Here is a 21,386-nt window from a genome sequence, read left to right as displayed (position 1 = left end):
TAGTAGAGACAAACGCAAAACATGTTTGGAAAGACAGATATAATAAGGGTGATTCCCTGTAGGAGTAGTATTGCAGCAGCCTTGGGAACCAATCTGTATCTAAAGTGTTTTCTTATATGAGGCAGCTAGATGTACAAGTACACCCCCTGGGCATGAGATTCTTGCATTTACCCCCAAACCAACCCTTGATGCTGGATGTCAAGCATTGAGCCACTGGGTACCCTTTTCTAATAGAGGGTATGCGCGCGACAGCATCATCGTACCCAGAAGTTATGCGGAAACGCCTACTACTTCGGTACTTTCCGGCCTTGACAGCCCATACATCCAAACAGAAAAGTCCTATATCTGATTGCATTAAACTCACTTTTCCACACACTTTATGCATGCGCATACATACCCTCTATAGTCTGGTATGAAAGTGAAGTTCCTGGTTGGTGACTGATATTGTCCTTCTAATGAATGAGGAGACCTTCATTTTTTTGGTTAGTATTCATGCATGGACTATAATATACCATAATACACACACACACACACACACACACACACACACGCACACACACACACACACACACACACGCCAGGCGTGCGCCTAATATAATAACATGCCAAAACTAGGGACCCCAGGTTGAAAGTGGTACTTAATACTTAATTCAGACCTTGTGCAGCCTTTTACGTCATGTGGACAAGCAAATCGGCTATTTTTGTCCTACACAACGATTAAATTCCCATTGACTGAATTTACGTCATATGTGTCTGAGCACATTAAATCACACCCATGTGAAGTGAGGGGCGCTCTTATCATCGTGCAGAAAATTGACACTAAGCTTAATTGCCTATTTTGACACTATGATGTAAAGTTCTCCATTCATTGTCAATGGGAATTTAATGTTTGTGTAGGACAAAAGTTAGGACAAAAGTAGACAATAAGCCAATTTGCTCAGACACTATGACTTAAAATTCTCCATTCATTATCAATGGGAATTAAAATGTTTGTGTAGGACGGAAATCTATAGCTGAATATAGGCGCCCCTCAAAAATATAAGGTTATCTTCATTTCCTGATTTTTTTATTTTATTTTCCTGAATAATGAACATTTTGGAGTTAGGTCGTTAGTAAAACATCTCTTATTTTCCATATTTAAAATGCCCTCTTCTTCTCCACCATTCTTTCCAGAGGCAGCTAGAGGGAGGCTGCAGGGACTGATGGGAGCACCGTTGGAGGACCATCTTCAGTGATCGTCTGGGAAGCTGCAAAGTCTGGCCGGTGAGAAAGACAAACCTGCTCGCTGGGTGATTCTCAAACGCGTTCATTCCACAGACGTTATCTCTGGCACCCCAAATGAAGCTGTAAAAGTCCTCCGTGTTGATTTAACACTAAGGGCCCTATTTTGTGTGTCTTAAGTACCAGGTCTTATGACCTATAACTAATAGTTGACAAAATCAACTGTAGATTTACAGTAGTCGACTAAAACTATAGACAAACACATTTCAGGTGACTAATGTGAATACAATTATACTCAAAAGACTATGACTAAAAAGCATGATAGGCTACTGCAGGCTGCGTTGCCAGATCTCTGCAATGTCATTTAGATTAGCATGTCATTCAAACAGGTGGTTTGGTTAATTGGTTATCCTATAGTTTCAATGTACAGATTGTTATGAGTTTAGACCGATGCTATAGGTTATAGGTTTACCTTTGATAGTTAGTTTCCTAATGCTGCACTGTCTCAGAATTTTATATTTACCTTGCTTATTGTCGCTCTGGATAGGAGTGTCTGCTAAATGTCTGAATTATAAATTGTAGGATCAAGACGATTCCAACATTACTTGAGATGCAACGCTTTATTTATTATTTATTTTATTTATTTTTGCTATTATTGACATTTTGGCCAAAAGTGTGACAATCCTAGAAAATGTTAGAACATTTTTGTGACGATCTTTGACAGATTCTGCCTATAATGGCAGGCCTAAAAATAGACATGTCAGGTTGAAAGTGGAGAGGCTACTTAAGCTATTGTCTGTCTTCTGCCCATACAGTGACCTTTATCAATTATTGACCATTGATATCAATTTACTGTTTTAGCTGTTGCCATGGTTAACCTTCATTCATTATTAACCGTGTTGGTGTCTGGTTTTCGTATAGCGGGCCGAGAGCACGTTACGCTCCATTTTGACCCGTCAATGGGGACTTTATTGTTTGATAATTGCGGGACACTACTACTGAAAGACTCCATCAATGAATGGGACGCGGCAAGAACATGTACGGCCGCGGTTTTCCTAATTGCGCCTCGATGGGGGAGCCAAAAGTGAAACAGGAGAGAGAGATTAAGGCCAACGGCGGCAGAACGGTGAGGTTTCGGGTGGCGTCTGCGAACAGCGGCCGTGTTTTGACGGAGGTGTTCAAGGATGAAACGGCCTCGTGGTGCGGCTCCTCGGTGTGCGGCTCCGTGGACTCGGACTGCTCCAGCCTCCCGGAGGCGGCGGAGCGGGACAGCGACACCAACAGCCACCTGCGCGGCCTGGTGTCGGGCGCCACGTTGGACGAGAGCGGATGTGAGCCCGACGACCTGCTGTTGTACGCCAGTGCCAATAAGAGGGAGCTGCGCTTCAGCAACAAGCGGGTCAATATCTGCAGCAAGAATGGGACTATACGAGGCGTGCGGAACAAAGTGAGCGCGGGCCAGGTGCTCTTCAACAACCTCTCGAACCTGCCCAACATGTATACTGTAAGTACCTCTGACTGGGAAGCGATGAGGCCCACCCGGGGGGGGGGGGGGGGGGGGGGGGGGGCGCGCGGGGGCACACAAAGCTGCATTGCCAAAACAAACACTAATGACACCAGGCACGTGCACACATAGACCTCAAAGGGGGCTTCAAGCCCCTGCCCTTTTACCCGTCTGTAAAACAACTGCCCTTTCCAGACCATGGATGCAGCATTTACTGTGGTGAAAGGAATGCAATTAGCCTCCTCTCCTTTACATGCCATATCCGAGAATTGATTTGTTCTGAACTCTCCTGATCTTTACTTGAACACAGTATTTTGCGTTGAAAGAATTTGTTTAGAAATCCATGTCATCGCCGCATCTCCAGTAGCGAACGAGTGCGGGGTCACGCCCGGAAAAATAGCAGATCTACAAGTTTGTAGATCGCATATTCTTCCAAAAGTGCCCTCTTAGGGAATTTCAGCTCCTGCCTCCAACACGCTCTGCACGTCCCTGAATGACACTAATTCACTCTGAAGAGTGTCAATATTTACGGGTCCATTTGGTTACACCTGTACATCGATTAACAATGATATGATTTTGTTTTGTAGCCTATTCTTTGCACCATTAAGAAAGTCATGTCAAAGTCCTGAGGCATGTGGCTTTTAGAAGTCAAAGGCCTGAAGAAGGTCTATGTCCCGAAAAGCTTCCTATGTATGTAAAAAAAATAATTTAAAAAAATCAGATTATTCTTATTTTTGAGTGGTGTAAACCACTCCTACAACTGGCTTTTGTGTGCAGAAAAAAATGAGCATGGTTGCTATGTTCAAAATAATTTCTGACGTAATTAAATCACACCCGGGTGAACTGGATGACCGTAGCAACCGTGGTCATTTTTTCTGCACAAAAAAAGCCAGTTGTGAAATCACATCCGGGTGTGATTTCATTACGTCAGATCAGAGCTGATCAGGCTATATAATACCTTACCTTATATAATACCTCACATCGGACAAAAACATGCTATATAAAACCTTACACCACTCAGTTCACACGGGTGTGATTTTTTAGTCTGCGGAGGCATCTATTATACATTTGAAAAGGTGTCCCCAAGACAGGAACAAAAGGCACCAGCTACTACGTCACTGACACACTGCAACACACACTGCAACAACCCACTAAACACACTAACACGTCACAGACTTACCCTCCGCGTCGTTCGTTCCCTATCTCCTCATGTCGCGCCGCACGCCCAGACTCAACACCAGCCGCCTAAACATTGTCATTGCACTGCCACTAAAGCCGCCTCCCGTCCACACGCGCAAACAATATCAATATCAATAATAAACACAAACACGCCACAAGCACCGACACCCCCGCCTAATTTGTTGCCACGTCTATGACAACAAGCACCGAAAAAATGCCATTCAACACGCTACTTACACACACTACCACTCGCTTACAATACGCGGACCTGGCAACACTACATCTCCCATTTGCTCACAGCCCACCACGTGACCCACACACACACATACCAAAACCAAGTAGAAGAAGAATAACTAGAACTACACAGCGCACACTCTGCTTCTAACTTGGAGACTTACCATAATGCTAACACGACCGCGTCGACACCTGGCGTGGTACAAGCGGGACAAACCCAGGCGCATATATGGATACCAACAACAACACTACACGCACACGCGCGCGCTGCAACAACAAACAGCTACGTACAGTGTCAGTGTGTGTGTGCGTGCGTGCGTGCGTGCGCGGGGGGGAATTTGGATCGCCATGCCGCGACAATGGCACTACACTACACACGGCTCGCCAGTGCCACTACGTACTCGCATTTGCAACTTACAATATCACCGTGCGAGTTGTAACATTCACTTTGTAGCACCGCTGCGACTACACAATCCAAACTTCTTTACAGCTACAAGTTGCGCCGTTTACATCCACAACAATGTGTCACTCTCTCGGTTCTGCACCGCTGCTGGAGAAGTATAGCACTGTCGAAGGCAGCGCAACTACTCCCCCCCCCCCCCCCACACACACACACACACACACCAGAGAGGGAGGAGAGAGAAGAGAGCGAGAGAGAGACAGAGCACACACGTCTTCACGTAGGAACACAGATAGACAAAGACAGCGCTTTCCAGTCCTTAGTACTCCTTACCTTTTCTCTCACAATGTTTTCTTAGCTTTGTGACTGACCAATGAGAAGCAGATTGTATTGTCTGCAAAGCAACTATGTGTCTGTCACAAATAAAAGTTCTGTCCTGCAAGCCCATGTCATGTCAACACAGACAAGGCAGCTGTGCGCGCGGTGACTCCTGCAAATTACACTGACCCAATATTATTTTGTACAACCTAGCAAAGCATAACATATGATGGTTTGGAGAATAGGCTGGTCTCTCTTTTTACAAGACATACGCCATTGCATACAGGTTCTCAACCTTTTTAATTTCAAGGACCCCCATAACTCTGACAGTAAAACCAAATGGACCCATAAGAGTCCCATTTGATTCCATTTGTACAGTATCAGAGTTAAACGTTATAAAACAGTCCATTGGGTTCCATTTGTACACTCTCAGAGTTACACACCTGTAGGGTCCACTTGGTTCCATTTGTACACTCTCAGAGTTACAGACCTATAATGGGTCCATTTCGAACCCCCTCAAGGAACCATGAGGGTCCCTGGATCACACCTTGATCACACCACTGCTTGATCACTTGATCACACCACTGCTTTCAAAAAATACATAACTAATATAGAGCATATTTGATCCATTTAATGTTAGGCTACAGATTATTTTGACATCTGAATTTAACAGAACCGCCCACGCACGACACATGCACATGCACGACGTGCACGCGCATGTCCACATCCACATGCACGCGCGCATGTGTCCTCTTTTTGCTCATTCAGAATATGGTATGCCTACACACTTAAAATAATGCAAACACGCAAATTGCGCAAACGCCTGCATCGACACCTGGCGTGGAACAAACGGGACGAACCGAGGCGCATATATGGATAACAACAACAACACTACACGCGCGCGCGCACACGCGCTGCAACACAAAACAGCTGCATAAAACGCGTGTCACTGTGGACTTCTGTATCTGTGGACTTCTGTATCGCAACGCGGGGCAACGCAACTCTGGGATGAGCGGGCCGAAGGCCCGCGAAATTCTAGTATTGTACATTTGCTTTCCTTTTGGCTCCAACACCGCACCCAAGTCTATATACATGCCATGGCAGTTGAGCGGTTTTTTTTCTTTTACTGTTTTGTCTGAGAAGTTAAATGCTAGTATATAATTGTGTCAATACTTTTTTAAATTCTTCTCTCTCAAAGGTTAATCTTCGTAGCAACAAGAACCATCAGAAGAAGAGACCGTGGGAAAAGGACTGAAGTAACAGATTGCTGGTGCAAGTGTGTCCACAAGGTGGTGTCAACTGTCAACATCAGAGACAGCTGGGAACATCAGAGACATCTTTAGTGTTTTTGATGGTGTCTCCCAAGACTTGTCAATATGCAAGAAGCTCTAGCATTTGGACTAATAATGAGCACATTGACGTTTTGATTTTATATTCAAACCTTTGAAGTCATAATCATCTTTAACCACAATCTATATCTCTGCTGTCTGTAAGAAGAAAAACATCCATCTCAGTGGAGTTAGGAGTATTTCTTTTTTTTTTTCAATATTTTTTTAACCAACACACAGACAGTAAAGGGTGTTCAATAGCACTGATTTATGAAGAAAAATGATGGATGAACGGGCGGAGTTAGCTGGTTTGGTAGATAGTTTGCGGATCCAATGGAGTTAGGTTTTCACCGAATCACTTTTGAATATTTGCCATTGGTTCAATAATTGATTTTAACCAACATGACAACAAAACAAATCAAAAACTACGGAAATAGAGTTAGGTGCATGTTTCTTCCCGGACAGCATACATACCATATGTTTTTATTTTTTATTTTATTTTGTGTTAAAGTGTTAAATAGCTCTATATTCAGTAATCATTGCTAGCAGGTGACTTCCCTATCTCATCTTTAGCAAACAGAAAATGCATTTTCAGGACGGAATACCAATCGTCCAATCAGTAGAGAGAGTTTATACAGCTAGTGAAAGTGATGAGACAAAGAAATGAGGAGACGAAAATTGGAATTGGAACACTATAAAATGTAAGCTAATTATGCGTAATCTCTCCTGGTTGGATTAAATCGGTGACCCACCTGAACATGTATTTTCTGTTTATTAAAGAGCCGGAACGACAGGGAGAACCCTGTTACTGAACGTGCACATACACTCTCTATAGCACTCAGAATATAGAGATTTCATGTTTTAACAACAAAGAATTTTGACCAAAACATAATGTCTTGGACTACGTTTAATTGTTCACCTTATGCAGCTGGGCATGCCTAACATCCTGCATGTTATTACTAGTACATCCTCTGTCAATTATTTTTTTTGTACCCTGGGAAGGTTGGCTGAGCTTTTTCAACACCCTACTTCATATGTACACAGACACACACACACACACACACACACACACACACACACACACACACACACACACACACACACACACACACACACACACACACATTAAAACTTCCCAGTACAACCATAGTGTTCCCAGTACAACCATAGTCTTATACTGTTTGTTGGCCACTGGGGCAGTTGGGGGTGCCTTGCTCAAGGGCAGCAGTGATGGGGGAGGGTTAGGTTGTGGCTGTTCACTTCCCCACCCAGGGGAATCGAACCGGGAACCTTTCGGTCATTTGCTTCTCTGACCTTTAGGCCTGCTGAATTTTAAAGCCAAATCATCAGTATATCCTGTATTGCCCAAAAACTAATTCATTCTATAAGGCAGCCTATACTTAAAGTAACATTTGAGAGATGAAAGCAGAACACAAAAAAACCTGTATTCCATCTTGACAACTCATCATGCACATTCCCCTTCAATCGTGGTGTTTTGTATTGTGTTTTCTAGGATTTTGTATGTAGATTAGGCTACAATTGTTACTTGACATCATGCAATTATGATGCTTTCTGGATGGTCTCTTGCATGGCACATATCAGACATTATATGTCTGAAGCTGTGCTTTTGTACACTTTGTTCACGATCCAGTGGTTCCCAAACTGTGGTGCGTGCGCCCCTTGTGGTGCGTGCGCCCCTTGTGGTGCGTGTGCACCCCTTGTGGGGCGCGCACCCCTTGTGGGGCGCGCGCGCCTTCTAGGGGGTGTGCAACATGAAAAGGCTAATGGTGGTGCTATGGTTTTATTTAAAATATATAACACATTATGCCAATATATGGCAGGTATATGCAGAATATAGCCTATGCTGCCTATGCTGCAGTTATATGTGCCATATTCAGGTTCATATATGTGTATATATGTGGTTAAATAGGAAATATATGTCTCTATATAGCTTATGCAACTTATATTTCCATGTGGAGGGGGTGCGTCAGCTAGGTCGGGATGTAACAGGGGGTGCATGGCCAAAAAGGTTTGGGAACTGCTGTGTGAATATGGTCCAATATACTTATTACTTATAGTATACTTTTTCCATATTTTAGGGGGGGGGGGGGGGGGGGGGGGGGGGTTTCAAACTATGGTTCAAGGACCCCCGACCCCGAGGTCCTTGAACTGTCTTGAGGCAAAATATAGTTTTAGTTTAACTCTAACCACTATTTATTTACCAATGCAACATGTAGATATTACCACACTTAATAATACAACTATAGTCCGTATAGGACAAAGTACTATTCTGTGGGGGTCCTTGGCCAAATGTGTGTATTTATTTTTGGGAGGGGGGGGTCTGTGACTTGTATAGCTACAATGTTTTTAAAGACTTTGTTATGAAATATCCGAGTTTATCTTGCCCTGTTTTATGTGGTTGTATGTATGTAGCCTATACGTGTTTAGTATTAATGCTAAGCTATGATTAAAGTTCTGAAGTTTGTAAATGCTGTCTTCATTAGTTCCATATTCCTAGCCAAATCGCAGGCTGCCTCATCTATCTATTTATGCTAAACTTAAGCGGTTTGGGTATCTCGTTTAAGTTATGCCGTCTCTCAGGTGGATCATTATCATTCACAGGAGATATTGTAATTTGACAATTCTTGAACATTTATTTTCTGAAAAACTTTAAACTAAAGCAAACATTTGTAACTCAAATCTTTGCTTCTGGGGAGGTCCCTGCAGGCACAACATATTTTTGAGATGGCCGGGGGTCTGCAGCCAAAGACATACAAATTGAGGGGTCCTTGACATGGAAAATCTCACACACACACACACACTAATGTATATATATACTTGCAGCCAATTTAGTGTATTACGGGCAGGTGTCACTGTTTCAGCACCATGGACAGATCCATACGGTTGTTTTCACAGTAGTGTAGCCTACTGTCAGTGGTTCTCGGAGTGGGGTTCAGTGACCATCGGGGTTCCTTTTTGAGGAGTGTAACTCTAAGTAAGAGTTACGAGGGTCCTTGAAGCACTGCTGTATATTCTACCAGGCACTGCGTGTGACGACGCCAACTATACTTGCCTGTAGTGAGGAGGAGGAGGAGGCGGCAGGAATGAATGGATGGGCATACATTTCCAAGAGGCAATAGTCTGATAATATAATATTCATAATAATCAATCGTGTTACTGCGGCAGTGAACACTAAAACGTGGCGGAAAGACGCGCGGACTGTCGGCGCCGGCGGACAGCTCGGAGCTCACACCGGTCCCACCTCAAGATTTCCGCCAAATCTGGTTTGTTGTACACCACGTTTCATGCTGCCTTATTATTATTATTATTTTAACCTCGCGGCGTGAATCATGTCCTTAATACAATGATGTACGAATGTTGCCAATTATGGAAGTCAGACATGACTTGTTGTAATCTTGCTTGAGGGACGGTGGTGCTGATCGAAGAGATTGGCGCAGCTCTTCCATCCCCGCCCCGTGACTCCTCATCAAGAGGCTCCAAGTCCAAACAACAATGTCTCCACCAGCGTCCGCCGCTGCTGCTGCGACGACCCCGATCGAAAGCAGCAGCAGCACAGCTACCGTGCTGGAGGAGGAAACCAGAGAGGAGGTATACAATATATGAATCTATTGTAGTCGTCTTTAAGTAGCCTGCCTGCTTAACGCTGGAAGGGATTAGAATGTAACCCTGCAGTGTTTCAATGAATTATACTTTATATGCATGCTATCGTGAGCTATTCAGTGCATGTATGTATACCGATGCACATGGTGTGTTAGCCTTGGATCAAGACTATATGGCAAGAGGATTTATAGTTATTTAGTTATGTTATGTTATGTTTTTAAGGGAAACGTTTGTGTTCTCTGGTAGTAAATCGTGTAATTGCTATAATTGCTGTAGCTCATGCACTCTCTACATTGATACATCATGATCAGGGCCTGTCATCTTTACCTGCATGTCTTCAGGGCTTTCAGCTGTTTTTTGAAGAGATGTGTTGTGCAGCCTTAATACCCAATTTGAACTGGTTCGAGTTAAGCCTCTTGGAGAAGTAAACAGGAGAACACTGCATGCTTAAATAATAGCATGAGATCATCACAGACCTAGGGAAAACCATTTGCTTTGTTTTCACCCATTTGGATTTGTTCAAGGATTAGGCTACCTACATTTAGCCCTACACAGTGTCTCCATTTTTTCCCACTCGGAATTAGACATCTTTTAGTCTTAATCTTTGCATGTTAAAGCTGGCAAAGCTTCTTGTTGTGTTGTTATTGGGCGGAAACCTTGTAAATGTATATGAACTGTTACTTTTCAGAACATGGAAAAAGATAGATATTATTTACTCACAAGCTCTTGTTAATACTTTTCAATGGTTCAATACAGTATATTCCATTATTCTTTTCTCTTTTTTTTTACTTTTGTGTGACACTGTAGTTAGTATTACAAAGCAGGGCATTTAACTTAAAAAAAATAAAAATAAACAAAAGGACAGCAGACACCTGACAGCAACGATATGAGACATGGACTTAATGTGCTGTGTGCGTGTGCGTGAGCGTGTGCGTGCGTGTGCGTGTGTGCGTGCGTGCGTGCGTGCGTGCGTGCGCTGTCAAAAACAACGCTTTCAACCAACAGCAGAGGCCCCTGAAGCAATCCCTGAGCAAGTCCCTGTGCCGAGAGAGCTTCTGGAAATGCCTGCTCCTCTCCGTCCTCATGTACGCCTGCGTGGGAGCCGCGCTGTGGTGCTACGTCACCCGGGTGACCCGCGTGGCCTTTGACGGCGGTGGCGCCGGCGCCTTCAAGGCCAAGTCGCTGACGTACCTGGACAGCAGCCCGTGCGCCGACGGCTACGTGTACATCCCTCTGGCGCTGCTGGCCATGCTCTACGTGGTCTACCTGGTGGAGTGCTGGCACTGCCACGTCAAGAACGAGCTGCAGCACAAGGTGGACGTGGAGGTAGGGCGCGTGGGCCGATGTCGTGATGAATGTCGTTGGAGAGAGACCACGCGATGTCTCCAGTCTCCACCATATGCCTTTTCAGAGATATCGTATATACTGTATCGGTCGTTCCCAAACTTTTTCATGTCAAGGACCCCCAAATTGACACTGATGAGCCTGCGGACCCCCATTTGAAAAATATATGCCATTTTGACGGCTCTAGCAGTGATTCTCAACCCGTTTAATTTCAAGGACCCCGAGTTTGGCTTTGCATTAGTCTACCTCCATTTAATGGCATTTCTATCTCTGGGACCCCCAATTTATATTGGAAAATGGACCCGTTAGGGTCCATTTGGTTCCATTTGTACACTCAGAGTTACAGACCCATAAGGGTCCATTTGGTTCCAAACTATCATTTAGCTGGGTACCCCCTGGAACTCCCTCAAGGACCCCTTTGGGAACCACTGGTAAATATATCGCGATACAGTGAATGCACATTCTATGATTTGCAGTTCTATATACGTGAATTTGTGCTTCTGTAGAACGACGGTTTCGGTCTTTGGTCTCGTGGTTTTCAACCCTTTTCATATCAAGGCCCATTATTTATTCTGCATTTGAGCCACGGACCACCATTCGATTTAGCCTCTCATACCCAAAACTAAAGAATACTTTTGATCAAAATAGCAATTATTCTCCATTCGTCCATTCTGGTAAATTAACTAATGCAGATGTTTAACAATAATTGAACTCTTGAGAACTGGGGACCACCTGGAACCCCACCAAGGACCACTGGTGGTCCTCGGACCACTGGTCTGTTGCTCCTTTTTCTTTTCGTGTTTGTATAAGTTGTGCTGTTACGTAACTTGAACAATAGCCATTAAAACCCATTCTTGGCGGGAACCCCTCTTGGTGTTTTAAGCATTATGTTATACTTTAGCTATTGAATAGCAGATCTACAAGCTCATAGCGCGCCACCGAGTGGCGCGCTATGAGCTTGTAGGTCTGCTATTTTTGAAAAATCATGAAAATGCGGCACAAATCTTTGAATATATGTATATTCTTTCAGAAGACTTTTTTTTTATTTCGACGTCAGGCCTAAATGGGTTAAAAAAAAATGCATGAAAACATATCGTGATAATATCGTGTATTGTGATACAATAATATGGTGATATAATGTATTTTTTTCCGCATCGCCCACCCCTACGTGCAGGGCGTCTACGAGCACGTCCAGAGGATGCAGCAGGCCAAGCCGTGCATCTGGTGGAAGGCCATCAGCTACCACTACGTCCGTCGGACGCGGCAGGTACGTCAGTGGTGGAACATGTACTCACTATGGGTATGCAGGCTTTAGTTTAGACCAGTGGTTTTCAACCATGTTCATACCAGGGCCCACTATTTATTCAGCATTTGAGCCACGGAACCACCATTTGATGACATTTAGCCTCTCAGACCCAAAACTAAAGATATTTTTTTGTTTTTGTCCACAATTCCATGCTGTATTTAGTAGAGAAAACAGGCAAACGTAGATCAAAATTACAATTCTTAATTTCTTCTACATTCTCTAATCGTGTAGATTTCTTGTAAATTAAGTAATTCAGATGTTTAACAATAACTTAACTCTTGAGAGCGTAACATAGAGTTAAATTTGGTTACCAACTCTTCATCCTTTAGCTGGGGACCACCTGGAACACTGGTGGTCTCTGGACCACTGGTTGAAAACCACTGGTTTAGACACTGGTTGGTATTAGACAGACAACCTACCTCAAACCCTAACCTGACCCTAACCGCAAGCATGAGAGCAGCGCATGTTCGACCACATGTCCGGCCGTTGTTTCCGCATGTCGGTCTGTTGGTGTGTCTAAGCTGCGTGTGCATCCCTACTTACATTTGTTTTACCTTAACCTAACCCATTTAGGACTGAGAACAGATTCTGCAAAATGTCTTCTAAATCATGACAGTTTTCTGAACAACCTATGTTTCTATTATCAGTGGTGCTCAAACTATTTCATGTCAAGGACCCCAGACATTGTATGTAATTGGCTGCCGATCCCCATCTGAATATATTTTTCGATCCCCATCTGATATTTTGTTCCAGGGAGTCAGGGAACCCCCCCCAGAAGCAAGGTTATGAGTTAAAAAACGTTTGCTGTGAAAGAATATATATTCTCTGAATCTAACATGGTTAAAATGGAGTTACAGTGGGTTTGTGTAGGAAGGGGGCGAGGCAGCTGAAATTAATATCAAATATACTGAATCATGCAACACTGTCTGGGGTGTTCACATGATAAGCCTGAGTAGACGATAAAATGAAAGCGAAATATCCCTTTAAGTAAAAGTATCAATACTGCAATATAGAAATATTCCGTTATAAGTAAAAATCCGGAATTCAAAATGTACTTGAAGTACCAAAAGCAAAAAGTAGTCATTGTGCAGAATGTCGCATTTCAAGTTTTCAGAATTTTCAACATTTGTATACATTTAATGTATACAAATCTTTTGAAAATAGCTGATCTACAAGCTTGTGGATCGGCTATTTTCAAATGGCCAAAATGTAGATGGGTCAATCAATCAATCTTTATTTCAGACCCAGGAGGATCCAGGAGGAGGAGGAGGATCACAAACAATACAATATAACAGTAAATACAAAAAATTAAAATAAATAAAAAAGGTACATAATATGCACATATCCCACACTGTTCAGTTTCTGACATACAGACATGTGCGCCAGTGGTTCCACAGTCTCGATGAGAACCTGAGTGAACTGCGTGTAGGGTCCGTTATTACAGCAATGATGTCGTTTATTGACTCAGATGCCCTACACATGAATCTGTACATAGAGTAAGGTTACGTAGTACAGCAGAGCAGGTAAGTACTCCGACACTAACAAACATCTGGCTAGCACTGGAGCTTCTTGACACTCTCATACAATCATTATAGGCCACTACACAGGTCAGAAGTGATTAATGTATGTTTTGTAATAATGATCAAAATCTACAAAGTAACTAAAGTTTTCAAATAAATTTGGTGGAGTGAAAGTGCAATATTTGCCTCTGAGAGATGTAGTGGAGTAGAAGTCAAAGTAAAGTACTGGAAATTGGAAATACTCAAGTAAGGTGAAGAAAAATAAATACCACACAATTGTACTTACCCATTTTGGGCGGGAACCCATTTTAGTGTTTTAAGCATTATGTTATACTTTAGCTATTGAAAAATAGCAGATCTACAAGCTCATAGCGCGGCACTCGGTGCCGCGCTATGAGCTTGTAGATCTGGTATTTTTGAAAAAATCGTGAAAATGTGGTGCAAATCTTTGAGGTTGAGCACCACTGACAGAAACATAGGGTTTTTCAGAAAACTGTCAGGATTCAGAAGACATTTTGTGGAATCGTCCTCAGGTCTAAATGGGTTAAGCTCAGTAAATGGCACTCAGTCACTTTCCACCACTGCGGCATAGGTCACGCGCTATCGCAACGGCGACGCCTACACCAGCACCCAGGTGTACCACGAGCGCGTCAACACGCACGTGGCGGAGGCGGAGTTCGACCACGGCCGCTGTGGCGTGCGGGACGTGTCGAAGCGGATGCTCGGGCTGGAGAGGTCAGAGTTTGTCCGAATGTTATTGGGAGGATGGCCCCTGGAGATGCAGCATCTTTAGAGGGGGGCATATACCAGTGTTGCTTTTGACAGCAAATTTAGATTTTTGGTTTTAGTCACAGTCTTTTGAATAGTTTTCATTTAGTTTTGGTCACATTTTAGTCATCTGGAATGTTTTAGTGTCAGTCTAGTTTTAGTCGACTAAATATCATAAGATTTTAGTTGATTTTGTATTTTGGCGGGCCTAGATGTCATCGTAATGACTGATTTTACACTTGCTGAAAATAGCAGATCTACAAGCTCACAACGTGCCGCGATGCAACGTGTTGCGAGCTTGTAGACTCTTGTCCACTAGTCCCTTCCTAACATTTTAGTCTAGTTTTTATTTGTTGACGAAATTCTCAATATATTTAGTCTTAGTTTTAGTCACCATAGCTTAGTTTTAATTTCGTTTCCATTTAGTTTTCGTCAGTGAAAAAGGTAGTCGACGAACATTATCCTCATAGTTTTAGTCGACGGAATCAACACTGTCCTATACGCACAACTACAACACATACAGTGCAAGTACACAGTACAAAAACACATACGTGCAACATTACTTACAGTACAAATACACAAGGCATACACATACAGGTACAGTTAGCTTGCTCCCCTTCTCCCACCCACACCCCCGGCCCTCGACTCATTGACATGTAGAAATAATGGAGAAAAGTGATGGGGGGAAAGATACGAGGAGAGGATAGATATCTGGTAAACATTTTATTGGCGGCAGGAAAGAAATCTATCACAAGAAAATGGGGACAGATAGAACCTCCAACACAGGGACAATGGGAGGAGTTGATTCAGGAGATACATCTTATGGAGACACTGACACACCGTCTGAGACTGCAGGAAGAACAAATGGAGGACAAATGGTCCAAATGGACAACATTTAAGACGGAACAGAAAGAATAAGGGAATGGGGGAATGAGGAGCAACAGTATGCCTAGGAATATGCGATTTAACATGCAAAGTGTGAAACGTAATGTCGACTTTATTTAATTTTGATTTTTTTCATGTTTGTTTGTACTGTATGTGTTTTTGTTTTCTTTTGCTTTTGTTCAGAAAATTAATACAAATTTAAGTGACAAAAAAGAAATAATGGAGAAGACAGTACTATTACCTGTCATACACACCATCAAAGTTAGAATACACGTGTGTGCAAGCGGTTTTAAAAGCATGACCAGGTTGTTTGGAGATGTGAATACAGGGAAGTCCTGAAACGGCCAAGAGAGGTATAATTAATCTGAGTGAAAGCGGAAGATTGTTCCAGTCAGATGGAGCTTTGTTGTGGACTGACTGACCTGCGTCCGGCTGCAGGTCGCCGCTGACGAGGCTGCGCTTCACCAAGTGCTTCAGCTTCGCCAACGTGGAGTCGGAGAACGCGTACCTCACGCAGCGGGCGAGGTTCTTCACCGACAACGAGGGCCTGGACGACTACATGGAGGCCCGCGAGGGCATGCACCTGAAGAACATCGACCTGAAGGTAGGGGTGTGGGCGATACACTGATAAATATTGTATTGTGATAAAACATCGCGATACAATGTATTTTCTGAGATATTGTATAAGAATTGTGATACAGTGAATGCGCATTCTATGATTTGCAGTTCATTGTTAGAGGCAAATATTGCATTTTTACTACACTCATTAACATTACTTCTGTAGAACGACTCGCAGTTCGCAGTATTTTGGTCTAAATGTTCTGGTACTCCTTTTTCTTTTAGTTTTTGTTAAACAATAACCCTAAAAAACGCATGAAAACATACCGTGATAATATCGTGTATCGTGATACTGCTTGATAAAGTATCGTGATATTATATTTTTCCATATATCCCCCCTACCCATGAAGGAGTACGTGGTGGTGCTGTCGGACCCCGAGCGCCACCCGTGGTACCTGAACCACTACGTCTTCTGGCTTGCGTCTTTCCTCACCCTCTCCTGGCCGCTGCGGGTGCTCGCCGAGTACCGCACCGCCTTCGTCCACTACCGGGTGGAGAAGCTCTTCGGGCACGACTTCGTTCCCGCTACGCCCTGCGGCGACGAGCAGCCGTGCTGCCGCGGCGGCCGCATCCCCCGCGTCAACACCATCGACAGCACGGAGCTGGAGTGGCACATCCGCTCCAACCAGCAGCTGGTGCCCAGCTACTCGGAGGCCGGGCTCATGGACCTGGCGGCGGCGGCCGCGCCGTGCCAGCCGGCCAACTTCGCCGGCTTCCGGCAGAACTGCGAGCGCTGCAGCCGCGCCATCAGCTACTCGTCGGTCTTCTCCCGGAGCGCTCTCAGCATCTGCACGGGGGGAGGAGGAGGTGGCGGCAGCGGCGGCAGCGGCGGCTCCCGCATGCCCTTCAGCGGCAGCCGCTTCTCGCTGGCGCGCCGCTACGGCTCCCAGCGCAGCTGCCTGTGGCGGAGCGGCAGCCTGGTGGGCGAGCGGCAGCAGGAGGAGGAGGAGGAGAGCCCCGGCGAGAGCACGCGCTGCCTGTCGGCACGGCTGACGACCGCCGCCGCCGCCGCGTCGGAGGAGGAGCACGAGGACCCGCCGGACTACCAGGACGCCCTGTGCTTCCCCGTGCTGATAGTGCACTGCAGCGAGGGCTGCCACAACCACCGGTCCTTCCACAGAAACGGCTCCTGTGTGGAGACCTCCCTCTAAGAACCTGGTGGTTCTCGAACTTGAACATTTCAACGGTGTTAACTGTGACAGTATATGCAAATGGCACCGAATGGACGTGTCAGGTTGTGTTTGTATACTGTCAGAGTTACAGACTTGTAAGGGTCAATTTAGAATCCCCCCCCCCCCCCCCCCAAGGAACCCTGAGAGTTCCGTGGACCCCACTTTGAGAACCACCGCTCTAAACTATGCATTTATCTCACACAGACACAGACACTGGAAAGCAGATGCATGGCGTGAAAAAAAACAATGTTTCCTGTATCGCGCGACTAGCTGGGATGAGAACAGGGGGCAGAAGACACGCACGTCCCAGACCTGGCTGGGTGCTGGATCTAAAGTGCACCACGTAATGAAGATAAATGAAACACCAGCGTATATATACTCCCGTTTGTAGAATTATTGGCGGTAGCGTAGCGTTTCCAGCCAAAACGAAACGTTAGCACAAATCAATTCTGAAAACAGGAGTATATATTATACTGGTGGTGTGTGTGGGTTTCATTGATTTGCATACAACTAACTATACATGTGTTCAAGAAAGCCAATAGTGGTGCTTCTTCAGCGGTTCTTTGAGGGGGTGTTTTATAGCATTGCTGCTGTAAAAAGAACCTCTTAAGCCTCTTATTGTTCTTCAGTGGTTCTTTACTGGTTCTTCAGCTTACTTTAGGCAATCTAATGGCTTCTAAAGTAAGTAAGTAATGGCTATATACAGTAGCGCCTTTTAGATACTGTAGGTGCTAATATACCACCAAAAGAGGCTCTGTTCCCCTATGATTATGAGCCAAATAACCTATTTTAGTGCTATTTAGTGTGATGCTGCATAGTGAATCTTTCTACTAAGACCATCAATAGTCACCACCAAAGCAATAATCTATTGTAGGTTGTGGGTATGTACTTGTCTCTGTTCCAGCAGCCATACCGGCACATATGGTATTCCACCATTACAAAGAAAACTCACTTTTAATCACTTATTTATAAGTGAAGGTGAAATTGTTTTGAGTGCAAGCTACCCCGGCATTGCGGTTAGATTTAAAATGAAATAAGGATAGGGGTATACAAACATCAAATATCACATTAAAAAAAAGGTGTAAAATAAAGACAGAGTTCCTCAGTCTCGAAGTGAATAATTAAAATAAGAAGAGAACCAATGGCCTTTTTTTTTTACCATTTATGTATTACGCAGGATTGGAACATTAAATCCAATCACGAATCCGAACAGGCATGTCGCGTTTAAGTGTTAAGTGTGAACACACTCATGCCTAATTGTAGAATCTGTTGTACGACGTGTGCCGTGACAAAGATGTGATCCGTTGTGAGCTTATACTGTACATCAGCTAATCAGACAAAACAGTTTAAGTCCACACTAATTATCCATAATGTATAAATGATGGATAAGGGGTCAGGACAACGAGGCCTTTTCGTGGAGGGGTCAGAATAAAATTTGGACTTAAACTATTTTTCGTCTGTAGTACTCTATCGTCTCTGTCGGGTGGAAATGTCCAAAACTGTTACTTTTCAGGATTCAAATTCAAAAGTAAGCCAAAGCTCTACAAGCTCAAAACAACCGCAAACCACTTTTGATACTTTTGTGTGATGCTGTAGTATGATCAAATAGGACTGGGCATTAATTTATGAAAAAAACACAAAAGCTTAGAATATGGAGATATAAGAGTTTTCCGCCCGGCAGCAACCATTTTATAAAATCAGGCGATAAGACAGCCACGCCCACGGCTATGTTCAGCCAACAGTGCGTCCATTCACAAATGTTGCGTTGAAATGACAAGTGTAACTATACGGGCTAGACATGACAGTAGAGAGTGAATGTCGTTTGCTAACCTACATGTTTAAGTGTGAGTTTAAGTGGTTAAGTGTGTGTGTGCGTGCGTGCGTGCGTGCGTGCGTGCGTGCGTGCGTGCGTGCGTGCGTGCGTGCGTGCGTGCGTGCGTGCGTGCGTCATGTGTGTGTGTGTGTGTGTGTGTGTGGGGGGGGGGGGGGGGTGTTAATCAATATTGAACCATTGAAGAGTACTAACAAGAGCTTGTGACTAAATTATAACTACATTGGATTTGGACATTTGACATTTCCACTCGACAGCGACTAAATGTATTTACTGTAGGAGTTTCCACAAATGTATTTAATACTGTATATATACTGTAGTTGGGAATGATATGGCTCACGAATGTCTATTCAGCAATAACCACTGAGGATTGTGAATACACAAGACCAAGTCGGACTATATGTCCGTCTCAAAATTGCACTTGTTTTGGTTTTAAGACATATCTCATTGGGTTTGCCTGAACCAAAAGATAGGGATTTGTAATACACAACATGTTGAGGTACAACCCAGTTGGTGGCACTGTCTGTCCAACAACCAAAATGTATGGATGTTGACTTCAAATCTGTGCACACAAACAATTTCTTCCTGCTATCTGATTGAAACCTTTATTTCAGGGGAATCCAATTGAGACCAAGGTCTCTTTTTCAATGGCGCCCTGTATACAAACAAATAACATTTACAGCAATGATTTTACATACATGACAAACACACGGTACAAAAAGATATAATACAAAAACACACCAGAAAACAGAAACAGAATCTTAAAAACACATATTACAAAAAGCAGGTGCATTTAAAAATAGCATAATGAAACAATCTAAGTCTAATACCATGAAAACATGTCTGAATGTAAACCACCAGCATTTATGATGTGGTACAGTAGAATATACACATTTAGTGTATATTATACACTCAATAAATTTTTACTCACCAAAGTAATATCATTGTATTATTGTAGAAATGTGTCTATGGGATATAATTGGTTATGATCACGTGAATGTGCTGAGATACAGTATTTGTGACAACAGCAGATCTGCAATGCTCACTACTCATGGCGATGCAACACATTGTGAGCTTATAGATCAGCTATTTCCGGCTTCCAAAACTTTGCATAATGGTACAGAAGGCAGCAACATTCCACACAAAAAAACAACATTGAATATCATTGAATTTCGATTTTGACAATTTATTTTGTTTTGTGTCTTGCTTTTTTGAATTCCGTTTCTAAGGAGGCTAAACTCACACGTTGACATCATTACAAACTAATAAGACAGACTTTTGTAATATTTAAGGGGAATATACACATATTAAATCTTGTCCTGACAAAACTGTTCAACACTATAGTGATACCAGTATTATGCACACTTACTGTAAGTGACACTAGACATTATGAATTGTATTCATGCTGAATGTTAATGTATGTTCATTTATAAAGATATAAATTATGTATTTCAGTATATTTCAGTACACTGCTATGGACAATGCATAATGTCTGAGATTGAGACGCACCGTACGTACAGCACATATCGACTTAAAGGACCATACCATGGGTCATTGTGTTTTAATTCCTAAACATTGGCCATAATATACCTCACAAAAACGTAGGCCTAAAATGTTTTTTGCCTTTTAGCATGCTCCTTGTATTTGGTCCTTCCTTACTCACCCACCATTCATTGGCATTCACAACAGGTGTGGAAACTTGAGCATAAGTAATCAAATGTTTTCCACAAAAATGACTGTATTGCTGTAGCCTACTACAAGCTGAACTAGCGCCAGTTTAATATTATTATATTAAAATATACTTGCTACATTAAAAAAGAAAAGTTATTATACCCTGAACTGCACCATACTGACTCAAGTTCAGTGACACATAGAACATCTAAAATAGAAATAGAATAATAGATGTATTTATTTGTGGCCAAATATTTGTCAATTTGTCAGAAATGTGACACTGGTATGGTCCTTTAAAAACATACACTGACTGTAATTGTTAATGTGGTTGTGTTATTGTTATGAGCAAATGCACAGCGGCCAACAGCAGAGGTGTGTGAGAATGTGTCCAAATAAATAATATACTAGTGTATATGAAGCAGGGTGCTGGTGAAGGAGAGCAAGAGCATGCACGTTAAGCACAACC

General features: G+C 43.3%; 1 protein-coding gene across 1 annotated transcript; it reads left to right on the top strand.

The window, feature by feature from the left end:
- Nucleotides 1-9,697: 9,697 nt before the first annotated feature.
- LOC306942158 (transmembrane protein 151B-like) lies at nt 9,698-17,397 on the top strand (the record flags this gene model as incomplete). The annotated part of the gene is made up of 6 exons (XM_079527903.1): nt 9,698-9,793; nt 10,811-11,131; nt 12,324-12,416; nt 14,568-14,710; nt 16,067-16,232; nt 16,597-17,397. The coding sequence occupies 6 exons, from the start codon at nt 9,698-9,700 to the stop codon at nt 17,395-17,397; spliced, it is 1,620 nt and encodes a 539-aa protein (XP_079384029.1).
- Between the last annotated feature and the right edge of the window lie 3,989 nt (nt 17,398-21,386).

Source organism: Electrona antarctica (genome assembly GCF_951216825.1).
Source record: "Electrona antarctica genome assembly, chromosome: 18".
In the NCBI taxonomy this organism is placed as follows: domain Eukaryota; kingdom Metazoa; phylum Chordata; class Actinopteri; order Myctophiformes; family Myctophidae; genus Electrona; species Electrona antarctica.
The sequence above is the reverse complement of the archived record's forward strand: the minus strand, read 5'-3'. Positions and strand labels throughout refer to the sequence as shown.